General features: G+C 38.0%; 1 protein-coding gene across 3 annotated transcripts in view; it reads left to right on the top strand.

The window, feature by feature from the left end:
* KAT6B (lysine acetyltransferase 6B) overlaps nt 1-15,053 on the top strand; it is a 100,886-nt gene that overhangs the window by 61,019 nt on the left and 24,814 nt on the right. For all 3 annotated transcript variants that reach the window (XM_058029184.1, XM_058029183.1, XM_058029185.1), the window contains exons 9-12: nt 1,009-1,124; nt 3,099-3,240; nt 6,250-6,411; nt 8,714-8,807. In XM_058029184.1, coding sequence (XP_057885167.1) covers nt 1,009-1,124; nt 3,099-3,240; nt 6,250-6,411; nt 8,714-8,807 — 514 coding nt within the window. The remainder of the gene's footprint in view (nt 1-1,008; nt 1,125-3,098; nt 3,241-6,249; nt 6,412-8,713; nt 8,808-15,053) is intronic.

The following is a 15,053-nucleotide window of genomic DNA, read 5'->3' as shown; positions in this document are numbered from 1 at the left end:
TTCTGAAAAGCTAAGTCACTCCCAGAAAATACTGCTTGGCAGGAAACCAGGTTCAGCGAGTCCATAAATTCATTTTACTCGATTAGTCACCACACTTTGAGTTTAAATACTGTAGACTTTATCTAGCAGTGATAATATTTGAGCTGAATCAGACTAGTGAACCAGACTTCTACTTTTCTGTCTGTGAAATGAACAACCAGTGTCTGTGAGAACCCAGATCAGAAGGTGGGTGAATGTAATGTTTCAATTGCTGCTTTCTTAAAATGACATCATAAATGGCTGTGTGTTGTACTTTTTTCAGTAATAGAAGTCAGGTTTTTTTCAGGTTTAGTGTACAAGAACTGACGTTATACAATGACTTTTTTGCAGTCTTCTTTCACAGCTTGTTAACCAACAAATTCAAATTGAGTTTAAAGATTCAGTTTCCTTATTAGCTTCTGCTTCCTCATGGAAACAGTTCCCACTACTTGCTTTCTTTATCTTTCATATGCAGTCCCTGAAAATGTTAGGTGGTAAGGTTTCTAAAAGTTGACATAGAAATTGCTTGGTTTCCCCCACCTTTCTTACTATTCTATATTTTGCCATCTCTTTAGAGCCTAGCAGTCATTTTCATCAAGTCATCAGCTTAAATGCAGTTTTATAGCTGAAATCAGTGTTAGCATATTCGTGACTCTTTGAGGTAAATTCTTGAAGGGTTGTGCTGATACCTTTTCTCTCATTCTTTTGAGAAAAGGACAGCTTTGAGTTTGCCCCAGAATTATAGGGATGTCATCACACTAGGTGCTGTGAGAGAATAGGATTTGAGGCTGTTGTGCCTCTTCTTTGGCTGGGCTTTTGCTGTTTGTATTTTCTGTTTAAAAACTCTGTTCTCTGTCAGAGTTTAAAGAGTTTAAGCAACTGATTTGGATATTTCAGGTTTCTCATGCTTTCAGTGGGTGAAATTGGTTATATAAAGCTGAAGCTTCTACTTTTGTATAACTAATACTTTTTTTTAATTGCACCTGACAGAAAATTGGGTGTAAAAACACTGGTGAAACAAGTGGGCGATACCCTTCAGTGATTGAGTTTGGAAAATATGAGATCCAGACCTGGTACTCTTCACCTTACCCACAGGAATATGCAAGGTAACAAGTTGTCAAGATTGCCATACATGGTTGGCATTTTTCTGATGTGAACATTGCAATTTATTTTTACTCTTTTGTAACTGTTTATAGTTTAAAGCCATTAAACGTAAATAGGCTCCTGAGAACAGGGATTTGTCATTCTTTTTTTACTAGTTCTAAATCAAAGATGCAATACAAAGTCGTTTTCCTAGTCCTGTAGAAATGTCAATATGTAGCATGTATCTGTGTGGTTTTGTTCAAGGTTTATTTTTGTGGTTTTGTTTTGTTGGTTTTGTTTTCATTTATATGTTTGGTTTTGTCTGGGGTTTTTTTGGTTTGTTGTTTTTTGTTTGTTTGTTTTTTCTTACACCGTTGCAATGAGGTATGTCTGACTTCTTGCCCTTGAGACAAATTGCTTTTGGTTGTGGTCCAGTGTTTGTTAACCTCCTTTTTTCTAAGGACCAGGGGAGATGTCATGCAAAAGAAATGAAGTAAAAGTGGTAACAGCTTGCCATTTCTGACCATCTTTGCAAGGGTGTACCTTGGAGTCAGGCAGAGAGCCTGGACTAGTACATGTGCTCAGCAGATCTCTGCGGAGTTTTTGGTGTGCTGAAAATCAATGTTTTATTAATCTGTAGTCTCTGTGGCACACTGGAAGATATTCAGAACTGTATGTTTATCAAGCTCTGCTACTATAGCATGCAACATGATCTGTTCCAAAAGGCTGTTGCATAGTGATACTCTAAACTGCCTTTTGCTTGTGTGGTGGGAATAAGGGATATGTCATGTATCCATCGTATAGAAATCAAGGGCTAAAAAAGTGTGGAGAACATTTTAATTTCCTATTATAACCACAGTTTTTGTAGTGTTAATTTTTTTATTTCAGTTTTGGTTTTTTTCCTTCAATTTATTGCCAAAGGGTGAGTTACCTATTCCATCAAGTAAATGAATCTTAGATAGAAGCATAATGATGGCTAATTACTGCTATGAGGCTAGAGTGGGATGACACTGTAGGAGGCACTGTGGCTCTCAGTTGAGTGCAGTGATTTACATCATTGAACAAATAGTTCAAACTACTTTTTATGTTGTTGATGAACTTCCTTAGGCTAGTGGAACAGTGCAAACCATGGCTGTAATCCCAGCATGTGCTAGTAACTTCAGAGCAGATAAAGATTGTCCTCTGCTCTAAAACTTTGCAGACTAATTAATTTCTAGATCAGTCTTCCACTGATTCAGTAATTTAAAAATGAAGGTAAGTAGCCATAAAAATTACCAAAGGGAGTGGTTTATGATGGTATGTGGAACACAGGGCATGTGGGTTACTTGCATGTAGTCTGAACTGGATCCTCCCTAGAAGTGCACTTGTGTTTGTTGCCGTGCTGTGGAGATTGTGGAGAAGAGATGTTTTGCCTTTATGTGAACTCTAGGTTTGCTTCTGTAGTAAAGTGATAGCTTAGGTGGAGGTGAGGGGGTGAAATCCTACCAGTTTGCTGTCTTGCCCAAGTATTTAGAAGACAGTGGGAAGAAAAGTCATCTCCGAGCCTTCCCCAGAAGCAAAATAAGGAAAATTGAAGGGAAGGAGATCCCCTGTATCCTGATTTGGGCTTCCTTTATATTTATTAGGAACAGGAAAGATGAAATTTGAAGTATTACTCCAGTGTGCTTACTTTGATGGAGACCACAGGAAAAGCTAGGGTGGGAAGGGGGAAGTAACTGAGATCTGCCAGAGGCTGAACCACAAACTGACCACAATACAACTCTATGGAATTAGGTTCAATGTGGTTGATTGATTGATTGAAGCTGATTGTTTCTGATGAGTAGTGTGTGAATGTTTAATCATTCACTCTAATGTTCTATTTACTTATTTAGTTATGCTTTAGCAGCATTTATGTATGATACCTTATATTTGAATGGAAAGGGTTTTCATTTGTGGTGACTTTGTTTATGGAATGTAACAAACTTTTTGTATAAAATATCTTCTTAATTTTCCTACAGATTACCAAAGCTTTACCTGTGTGAATTCTGTCTTAAATACATGAAAAGTAAAAACATTTTGTTAAGGCACTCTGAGAAATGTGGCTGGTTTCATCCTCCAGCCAATGAAATCTACAGAAGAAATGACCTTTCAGTATTTGAGGTAGGTGTATCAAAAGTATAAGCTTTTGAAAAATAACCAGTTTGTAGATGTTACAGACTAGCTGCAGAACTAGCGAGAACTTTAACATCCTTAAGCACTTCCTTGGAGATTCTTTTTATACTGCAAAACCAAGTTGAGATTCTGGCGATACTGCAAAAACAAATCTATCTTCCCAAGTCTGTTCTACCCTGCCATGTTCTTTCATGATTGTTCTTTACTTGTACTTCATGCCTTAGCCAAGCTCTTTAAGATACTTGACTGGCATGAATCTTAGGGCTTCCTTTGCAGTTCTCATCTTGGATGGTTTGCCTTTCCCTTCTCAGCAAAAGTACCCCTTGACACCCATGCATTTCTGGCTGCTTGAGAGTCTTGGGTGTAGGGAGAAATCTGATCATAATGTAGATGCTCCCAAAGTACAAAAGCAAGTAAAGCAACTTCTTGTGTGTTCTGAAATCAACAATGTAGCTCCTGAGTGCTTCTGCCTTCATTTTGGATGTTTGAGAAGCTTGCCCTAAGATACAAAAAATGCTACAACCTCAACTTTGGATTTATTCATCTATGTTTTATTAATCTATGTTTTCCTTTTGGGAGATGACTTATTTTGAGTGTGAGGTTTTATGTATATCCTGGACAAGAGAATTCTGTGTTTCTAATAGTAGACCTGCAGTTAAAACTATGCTCTAATTTTCCAGTTTCTCAAGCATTATTACAGGCAGTCATAACACAAAAGACTGGTGGTTACTAGGACTTCTTTTCTCAACAGTGTTATTGAGATGCATGTATTGATAACTTCTCTTTAATTGCAGATGTCATATCCTTCTTCAAACTTGTATTTTCAAATTGTATAAATGTCCTTTGTTCTTTGTCATTGCCATTATCTGTTCAAATAATGGTGGATGCAGTCTGGAAGTCTTTTTTTAAGTTAGAAAAGATCTTTGTATTTGGTTCTTTTGGTTATGCTTGTGCTATTAAAAAATAACTATTTGCATCAAGATTGTGTCCTTCCTGACTTGAGCTGTTTTTATAAATATTGAAGAACTGCCAGCAAAAGACTTAGGTTGTAAATAGACTTACCTCTTTTCCTATCAAGAATGAAATTGTCCTGGACTGTTTAAAATAACTTGATTTTCTCTGTTAGCAGGTGTTAAGTACTGTGGAGCTTGCAATAGGCAAATTGTGCTTTCTCATTTATTTCTATTAACTACTGCTAATACGTGAATGAAAAATTCTTAAGAAAATAAAGTGCAGAGAAATACTGAGAAAGGGATGGGAAGGTGGGGAATTGCTGCAAGAAACACATGGAAAACAAAGTATTGTGAAAGCAATGTCCCAACTCTTTCTCCACTGCTTTTGTTTCCTTTGTCTATTTTGGGTGCTTCAGTAAGCACTTGTGTTAACCCTTCTGAAATAAATGTCGTTGGTTTGGGTCTTTTTATTTCAAAAGTTAATGTCAGTTGTCACTGAGTGCTGTAGAAACTTAGTCATTAGTTGATGTCCTTTCAAGAATTCTGTGCAACCATTTTCTTTTAGGCAGAGTGAAGAGTTTGTGGTTTCCTTCATGCTTTGTGTTTTTGAGAGAAATGGAAATAAGTTTGGCATTTTGTGATTTATGTACCTCTGCCCAGAGGATGACTTTGACAGATTTGAGAGCAGACTTTGACATAGCTTACTATTATGCTGTAGCCAAGCAACTTTTGACAGATGCTTCCTTTTGAGCTTGCTGTCCCTCTTTTTTCCCTGCTTCTCACATTTAAAACTGACGAACAAGCTGTGTTTGCCTGAAATTTAAGAAGTTTTTTACATTTCTGTACAAATGTTCTTACTAAAAAAGACAGCTCACATAATTTGCATTTTCAGGCTTAGCCAGTGGTGATTTCTGCTTGCTTAGTGTTCACATTTAATTTGCACACTTGCTAATAAGTGTGAAAAGTAATAAAAAGCACCTGGACAATGGAGTGTGCTGTGAGAGAGTTTAATGTATTCAATAGGCTCTTAAGAGCTGTATACAAGTTTATCCTGATGCCTTAAGGAGCAGTAGTTATTCATTGAATGTTTTTTCTTCAATCCACTTAATGCAGCTATACTACTGATGTTCCCTTAAATTCCTAGATATATCCAAAAGGATGGGTTTTGCTTAGATTTGTAACTAGGATTTTTACTCAAAACAAATTAGAATAGAAGATTTTTCTGCACAGTTTGTCATTTGTCTCTCTCTGAATGAAATACAGCTACTGTCATTATCAAAAACATCAGTACAGGCAAACCTTTCTATTAAGATTATTTCAAAAATGTGTTGCCTTTGACTGAGCCTTTCAGGAAGTACCTAATTGATCTAGGAAATCTGCATTTGTGTCTGGCTTTTCTGTAGCTGTCTGAATCACAGCTTGACTCTTTTCACTCATAATATACCTAGACTAATTGTAGTATTTAGCCAGGAAATTTACCTCTCTCGCTCAATAGCATTTTAGCCTGGCATGGAAATTTTGTCTTGTCTAATTTATCCAAAACATTGATGTGATTGATATGTAATTTGCTACTCATTTATTGGCCTTACATCTTAAGGATTCAACATAATACCCTTCTTTATGTGGGATATTTTAAAAAGTTGCTGTACTCCACTGCCTTCTAGCAAACCAAACTTTCAGGCAGTTTTAACTAGTGCGTTTTTGTTATTGGCCAGTCATACCCAGTCATACTCATTTTCATTCCAGGAATAAAATGAAAGAGGTAAGTCGGTCTTGAGCAGCTAAAAGGTGAAGTTACTTTGTTTAATAAACCCCCATACTCTGAGGTTACTTTAAAATGGAAAGTAATTAGCACCTACTGGAGGGTTCTTATTTAAGAAGAAACTGGGGCATTTCTCTTTTGAACCTTGATGTGTTTTGTTTGTTTGTTTTTTGTAACACCACACTGTTCATGTTTCCTTCTCGGATACAACTGATTGAATAAGTTGTTTGGTCCTAACTTGTTAGTGCCATGGAAATAACTGCATCTGTCATTCTTTTCTAGGTTGATGGAAATGTGAGCAAAATTTATTGTCAGAATCTTTGTTTGTTAGCTAAGCTCTTTCTGGACCACAAAACGTTGTATTATGATGTTGAACCATTCCTCTTCTATGTACTTACAAAAAATGATGAGAAAGGCTGCCATTTAGTTGGATATTTCTCTAAGGTAAAAATTTTAAAAGTGGGTTTATTTAATATTTGTAATATCCTGCTCTCCTTAATGCTTCTCCCAAAAGCAAAGAAAAATCAGAAATCAGAAAAAATCCCATAAGCTTGAAAGCCTCTCTGTAGATCTTGAATATTATGTGCATTGTCTCAAATATATTGTACTTTCTTGCCTCTGACTGATGCAAATTCAGAATTTGCCCAGCCATGTGGATGGGGGCAGGCTTTTTCTTGTTTGGGGATTTTGTTTCCAGAATTTGTTGTGGTTTCAGTTGAATATTTAAATCTTTTTCCTTCCCCAAGACTTTTGCATTAGTATGCCAAATCTAACTTGTAAAAGTTGCAGGTATTTGGAATGTTGATGTGTTTTCATGGCTTGACTGCTGGCAGTTCCAGCTGGCTATTTAGATGTAAATGGGCAGTGCTGTTGCTCTCTTGTGTGCAGTCTGATCTAATGCAGTTACTTGCTGCTCCTATGTAAAAATGCATTGCCTGACTTCGTGGTGCCTCCCTTGTTTAGAGTGGATGTCTCAGTTGTAGTACTGATTTTCAAGTAATAGATGGCTGCTATTGCCAAAAATAATACTTAAGTGAACTATCTTGACACAGATGACCAAGAAAAATGGAGAACCATAGTTAGATGTGCCTGCAATGGGAAAAGCTTCCATTATTGTCCATAATTTGCCCCTAAGGGTTGTGTTGAATAGGTACAGTTACTCAAAAACTCATTACTTGCTGATCCTGGTATTGCTGCCTCCTATTGACTATATGTTTTCTTTCTTGAATAAGTGATTTGTGGGAAAATAGTAGGAGAAGCCTTGTCAGAGTATCTGGATATTATACAGTGATCTCTTGAATGTCTGGCCACATCCTTCTGAGAGGTGGGCCTTGCTGGAATTCAAGTGAGACATGTAGGCACAATTTACACTGTCTGTAATGTCAGTCAGAACTTGTTGTGACAGACATGTCAACTTTTATTTAGCCAAGTATTTTCTCCATGTACTTAAGGTGTTGCATCTTAAAGTACGTCTCTTGCTTTTTTTGTTCCTTATCATAGTATGGTTCATGTTAGAAAATACCTTTGATATCATTGAGTCCAACTGTTACCCCAGCACTGCCATGGTTGCTACTAAACAGTGTTCCCAGGTGCCACATTTACAACTACTTTGAACATTTCCAGAGGTGGCAATTCTACCACTTCCATGAGCAGCCTGTTCCAATGCTTTGTTACCCTCTCGCTGAAGCAAGTTTTCCTAACATGCAATCTGAACCTCCCTTGATGCTCCCTTGATGTCACTGCTTACTGCAGATAAGAGAAAGGCCCAAGTAGAACATAGCCACAGCCTTTCCCTCCTCCTCCAGGTGGGTCACCCTGTCATGGAAGGAGATCAGGTTAGTCAGGCAGCACCTGCCTCTCATAAACCCAAGCTGGCTGGACCTGATTCCCTGGTTGTCCTGCATGGGCCACATGATGGCAGTCAAAATGATCTGCTCTGTGACCTTCCCCTGGCTCAAGAGGTCAGGCTGACAGACCTGCAGTTCCCCAAATCCTCTTTCTGCCACTTTTTATTTGCTTTACAGTTGCTAACCTCCAGTCAAATGGGACCTTTATGGTTAACCAGAACTGCTGGTAAATGGTGGAAGGTGGCTCCCTGAGCTCTTCCAACAGTCCCTTGGGCTCTCTGGACTTGTAGATATTTTAAGTGGCATGACAGGTCACTTAGCATTTTCTTGTGGATCACAGGGGCTCCCTGTTTCTGTCTTCCTGCTCAGGGAGCTGGGTACCCTGGTCTTGCTGTTAAGGACTGAGGCAAAGAAGGCATGAAATACCTCAGCCTTTTCCTCATTATTGTAGTTTAAGCCCAGCTGGAAATTGAACTGCATGCAGCCACTCCCCACTCCCTCCAGTAAAAGAGAGGCAAAATGCAGAGGTTATGGGTTGGAATAACAATTTACTGGAAATAGCAATTAGATAAGAAATTGAACAGTAACAGCAACAATACTAATAAATTGTATAAAAGATGGTGATTACATGCAAAACGCTCAATGCATCAGAGGTGACCTACTGCCCCCCTCCCCCCCCAGCCAGAGACAGTGAAAAAAAAAATGGTGGACAACCCTTCAGGGTATGTTTGATACTTTTTTCTTAAAATTAGACATTAACATGGAATTATTTGACTTTGGTACTGAACCCATGCATCTGTTCACCTTATTGGGATATTTTACAAGGACAGTAGCAGGTGCAGGCAATTGCCCACTTCAGCAGTGCTTTGACATACTTGATCTGTTTCTCCTTCCCACAGGAAAAGCTTTGCCAGCAGAAGTACAATGTCTCCTGCATAATGATCATGCCCCAATACCAAAGGCAAGGATTTGGAAGGTTTCTCATTGATTTCAGTAAGTGAAGTGTTTTATTTACACTTGTGATCCAAGGAGCTGATGGCTGTTATATGAAAGTGTAACATGTGAAACTTTATTTAACTCACTCTGTTGTTTTTATCAATAGATAATGGGATTTCTGTTTATATTTACATAGGATAGAAAAGCTCCCTGAAGTGAAAAACTTAGTGCTGCTCTGTTATTGTACTCGAGGAAATTGAGAATGGATCTCTCGGCAGTAATATTAGCTCACAAAGCTATTACCCTGAATGAATTGTCTAAATTACTTTCCATTTTGCTTTGCTCATTAGTATAAGAAGAGGCAATTATTTGTGATTATAGCTAAGAAGGTGTTAGTCAGAGGCATTCTCTCCATTTTAATATTTTTAGCTTGTATCTTTTTTTAGGAAAAAAAAAAAAAGCTTTAATTGAAGAATTGCCCCATGGAAGAAAAGTATTTTGGTTTTTGTTTTCATCACCTTCTTAGTGAAAATTGTTGCCAGAAAGGGTGTAGGTGTTAGTGGCTGTACACGTACTTGCTGCTTTATTTTGCTGAGCTGTCTGACCTGTTAGAAGGCTTCAGGCACACTGGTTTAAATATAGATTTGTTATTCCCCAAATCTTTTTGTGCAAGGGAACTCCAAACACAATTATCTAAGGAAACTTCTCAGTTGAGTGTCCTCATTACTCCTGAATCTATCTATCTACTGTAATTTAGAGGGAGGATGATAAGGAGTTAGTGTATATTGTATGTGGTTGCTCTTCACTATTATGTTTTATAAGGCACTGTAGAATTACATGAGGGTAGAGATAGTTCAGATAATAGGATTCCTGCCCTGAAGGTGTATGCAAGAACATTAAAATGCAAATAATAATACATTGCAGTGTAACAGCAGGACAAAGACAATCATTTGTAACTGTAGAGTTTTCAAGTTCTGTTCTTGCAGTGTTGTACCCAGCATGACTGTGTTACAGTGTATAAAGATACTTAATATGTCCCATCATTGCATGGCTTTATAAGCAGCCTTCACTATACCCCTGTGAGTTAGGTAAAAATGGTTCTGGACCACTTAATCCACCACTGAAATGTAGCTGTCACTGGACTGGAACACAGCAGCTGTTCCATTGTGTGCCTTCTGCAACCTTTTAGCAAAGGCTGTGAGAAGGGCCGTGTATTTCTGGATCTGTGGAGACAACTTTAAGCTTACTTAGGTAGAAATTGGCCCTGTTTTAAGATTAGAATCCTGTCTTTTTTGCAAAGGAGGTGAGGAGTTCTTAAGTGGGCACTGGTAAGTACTTCCAGGCTTTTCCTTTGTTTCTTACTCTCTGGTATCACTCTCTCCCTCTCAAAAAATGTTATTCTGGTTGAATTTGCAATGGTTATAAATACAAAACTGATGGCACTGCCATGAAACCTGTCGATTCCACAGAAGGTCAGGGTATGACTATGCTGTGTCTCTCTGGATGTGTGCTCTGCCACTGTGCCTTGTGCTGCTCAGTCTGGGAAAATCAATAGGGTGTTCTGGCCTTCTTGTCCTTCTGGAAAAATCTGAAAGTACATGGGGTTGTTTGAATCATTAGGTTTTATGTGATAACTTGCTTGGAGCTTCTCTGGTGCTATTCTTAGACCCTCCTCTTTGCAGACACATTCAGATCACAGGTGAGGGCTGCAGCTGTACCAACTGGGCACAACCCAGAGACACCTTTGGCTTCTGCTGTGGCTACCAGACCACCCACTTCAGTAGCACACAGGCAGTCCTTCAGTACTTCCCCTTTGTTTACTGGACAGAGGTTCCCTTAACTTCCTGGGAATCAGTCTGTTTCATTTGCCAGCAGAATGAGGAACCAAGAGATGACTGAGAAAGTCTGGCTCTGTACTGTGAGTAAGGTGCAAACTACCTAAAAGGTAATGAGGGAACTGCTTGTGGCTGCTTTTCCCTAGATGTAGAAGGGAAGAAAAAACTTTCAAGGCTAATTTTCCTACAATGTATTTGTATCTTTTTTCAGGAGGGAGGCTGAATGCCATGAAATGGGGCTTAGCTTCATTTGAATTAGTGACCCCAAAACCTTTTTTACAGGAAAACCTTTCCGAATTAATTATTTACTCTTTTTCTTGTAATTTGATGTGTTTCTGCCTTCGGACTAACTCCCATCTTCTTTGTGCTTTACTCTTCCTGTTCACTTGTGGTCTCCTGAGTATAAATTGCTCTAAATGGTTTGAGAAGATATGATATAAACCCCCCAGTTATTATTCTAAACTTGAACCGACCAAGTTTATCATAGTTTAAAGCATTCTTTGCCAGTGACATTATCTAGACTGTCATGTTCTCATAAAGTCGTAGCAAGATAAATTTTATGCTCTGAATGTAAAGTCTTCATTTGTTATGTGGGTAATGCTTGTAAACTGCTCTATTTTGAAATCTGTGAAGCAGTCACTGGTACTTGTCTTTTTTTATAACAGTAACCAGAACAGTGTTTAGACTATAATAATAAAAACGTAACTGAGCAAGTAATTTTCAGAAAATGATGATTACAAACCACAGAAGGGAAGGTTTTAAAAACTGTGTGCAAGCAGTTGACTGCTCACATTATTTTGTATATATCCAGACACTTGATAGGCTGGAAAGAACACAGCCTTTAAGCCACTACACTACTTCTGCTTTGTCAGCAGTCTGCTGAAAATGTAGTTTGTGGTAAAAATTTGCTTCTTTTTGGTAAGTGAAATGCATTTGTTTGTTTAGATTGTGATGCATTCTTTTGTCTTGAGCTAATTTAATTTTCACAGATGAGTCTTATATGGTCATGCTGTAACTAGCAAGGGAAAATAAATTCTTTAATTTTGCTAAAGGAAAAATACATATTTGTCTTCTGACCACTGATTTTTAGTTTTTTCACCTGAACATTTTCTGAACTACATTTAAACTTAACTGTATTTCATATCCAAACTGGTAATAGCAGTATTTCTTACTCTGTAGACACCACTATAAAGGTCTATTGGAGTGTCTCTTCAGGAATCTATAATCTCACCTGTGGGAAAGTGGAGTTTTTAAAAGAGGAAATTAACTCTTGTGAGAAGCAGGCATGCTGTAAAATGCCTGAGGTTGCTATTCTGAGTGGCTTCAGCAATAATTTAATTTCTAGTTTTCTGTATATCATTCATCATTTAAATAGAAATGTTACTAAAATTAAAAAAATGTTCTCTGTAACTGTGTTTTTAAAGCCTGCTAATATTTTTTTATTATTATTATTAATTGTGGCGAAGTTAGAGATTTTGACTGTGATAGAAACTTGTTGGGCTGTTTAGAAATTAAGAAAAGTTTAGTTTTAAGTATTTTATCAAATGGTTAAACTATTTATTTGTAAAATTGAACACTTGATACTGCTTCATTTTGTTTCATTCACTCTAAGACAATAATTTTAACCTGTTCTATTTTCAAGAAGCATGTTATACTGAGGACAAAATGGTTTACATGAAGTCTGCACTTTGTTTACACTAAGTATGCTTTATTAAATACTATTTTGTAGCAGTTGGTTGATTTTTTTACATAGGCATAGGGAATCTGATTTTCACTTGGAGTGTAGCTAACATAAAAAGCATTTCCTGAAAATGAATAGGGGTCTTAATTTGCTTGTTACATTTATACCTTCCTGCCTTTTACAGGACTGAAAGCTCCTGCCAAACTTTTTGGGTCTGGGTTGTTTGTTTTGTTTTCATTTCTTTGTTGTTCTTGCATTCTGTGGGATTTACAGGATTGTGATTACAGGGTTTTGTCTGAGGGAGAATAATTGACTTCTGCATCCATCTATTTGCTGTAAATCAAGTTTTTGGGCAAGTAGGCTCCAGCTGAAGTTGCTCCAGAAATGAAGTAGAAAGAGGGTTTTATTGCCTAAGAGCCCATTGTGGGTTTGTTTCAGTTCAAGTCCCTTGCAGTGATGCACAGCTATGATTCCTGTCCCAAGGATTGCTTTCCTGTGCTTACATTTGGGTGAGCCTTTGGCTGGCCCTGTCAGTTCAGCCTGTACTGCTGCTCTGGTGGGGACAGTGCAAGCACTGAAGACACAGGGTTGGAGCTTCTCTCTGTGCAGATCCATTTATTTTATAAACTTTAGCAGCTTCTCTATGCAAGACATTTTTCTTTGCTTTCCTGATTTGAGCTCTTGCAAAGCCTGCAATCTTCATACGCTTTCTATTTCTATTCATTAGACTGCAGTGCCAGAACATACTAGTATTTCTTTATTTGGCATACCTAACACAGAGTTCATTATTGCTAGAATGAAATACAGCAGTATTTCATATTTGTTTGCTGTAAGTTTAAAGTTGTCTTTTGATCCATACTGCTTCACAAAGCTCATCTTGTCACAGTCTCACATTTCTGCATACTGGATTGCAAATTCCATGCTGGAGGCCTAGCCAGCAGCTGGAAGAAAAGAAATGCATATGACTGTTAGGATAAACCTTTCCAACTGTGCTGGCTAGGATGTTGACAGTTCATTTGCATTACAGAAACAACTGGGCTTAATGCTGAGAAGCAAAATCCTTGGTAGCCTTTTGTTACTTATCTTGAGGCTGTTTCTGGTCCAACTGATTGTAGCAGTTTCTTCTTCCCCTTCAGAATTCCTTGTTTTTATTTGGTTTATCTGTTCATTGTGAAATTATTGTTCTTGCTCAAGAGATGAAACATGTTTAAGGATGCTGGGATTCTGTTTGGGCTAAATACATTCTTTGTTTTGTGGGTTTTTGGGTTGTTTTTTTTTTGGTTCATTTGTCTGTGTGGGAAAGTCAATGCTAACTTTTAAAGCCTTCCTATCACTTATTGCATGCAAATTGAAAAGGCTGGATTTTTTTTTCCTTAGCTTGACTTAACCCCTGATTTACCTTTAGGACTTAGCATGTGTAGCTCAGATTTTTTTGTGAGAAAACCGTAATAGGGAAAGGTAATTCAAATCTGACAGTGGAAGAAACAAATAGAATTTATATTACCTGAGAAAATCTATTGTGGTGTAGGAAAATCGGCTCTGTTAAGTGTCCTTGTTTGCCCACTTCCCCAAATCTGGTATTTTTCCTGGTCAAATGTTGGGTTTTGTTTATTGTTCTGTTCAAACAGGTGAGTAAATCTTCAAGTCCTGATGTGCAGAAGCAGCAGGGCGGCAGCAATAATAGCACTGCAGCAGGCTAAGGTATAGCACAGGGAAGGCAAGTTTCCAAAGCAAAAAAATTTGCTCTACAAGAAAGGGAAAACTGTTAAGGAAAAATTATTTTTTTCCTCCTAAATGAGTAAGTTTTTCATCAGTAAGTATCAGAGGCAGTGATAAAGGAGGTCAGTACCATTAGTGATGTTTTATAATTGGTAGCCGCTCTTTTGCTTGGGCAGTGGCAACATTCATTAGCCTACATTGCTTCTTAATAGTGTTTATTTGTGGTTCACAGCTTTGAAGAACTTGACTGAAGATCTGAAACTAAAGCTCGTTTCTTTGCTCTCAGTTCTAATCCTGTCCTCTTGACTGCAAGTAGCTACAATCTCATGTTCACATTAACCTCTGAGGGGCTTTTGAGCACAACAGCCCAGAAATATTCTGGGCTGAAAGTGTGTGGGGAGTTAGTACAGATGTCCTCAAAAGTGTTTGTTATACATGATCCTGTGTGCACTTTCCTTGAGAAGTGAGGGATGGTGATGAGGTACTGAATGGGCAAAAAAAAAAAGATGCATAGCTTTGTAAAGTGCATTCTTGAATTCCTTCCAGTCTGCACTTGTTTCAGAAGATCTGCATCTCTCTGTGGAAATGTGGAAGATGTTCCCTGCTTAGTGCCCAGCCACGCAGAAGTGGTAAGCATTGTGCATTGAGCCCAGAGAGCTGCTGTAGGCAGAGAAGCTTTCTGTCCCACAAGTGTCTGCAGGTAGCATTAACCTCTAGTGGTGAGAATGGGAACAGTGTGTTTATTTCTTACACCTCAGCAGTTCTGAGATACTGTTGAAACAAGCTGTAAAAACTGCATTCCATGAAACCTAGGTTAGTCTTCAGGCACAGCTTAAAGGAGACTGAAAAGGATAAGATTTTCTTCTGGTGGTTAGTGCAGTTTTGTTCTTCCATCAAGTTTGTTAAGGAGCTGGTGGTGCCTGTAAAATCAATGTTTCTGTCAAAGGAAAAGATTTGGCTTTCTGCTAAGCTTGAAGATGAGCATATAGCTCAAAAATAAAACCCTTATTTTTTAATATGCTCAATTCAAACAGCATTTACACTTCTAGGATCAGCTATTTATTTCCA

This window comes from Melospiza georgiana, chromosome 8 (assembly GCF_028018845.1).
Source record: "Melospiza georgiana isolate bMelGeo1 chromosome 8, bMelGeo1.pri, whole genome shotgun sequence".
Classification (NCBI taxonomy): Eukaryota; Metazoa; Chordata; class Aves; order Passeriformes; family Passerellidae; genus Melospiza; species Melospiza georgiana.
This window is presented reverse-complemented; position numbering and strand designations above follow the sequence as displayed.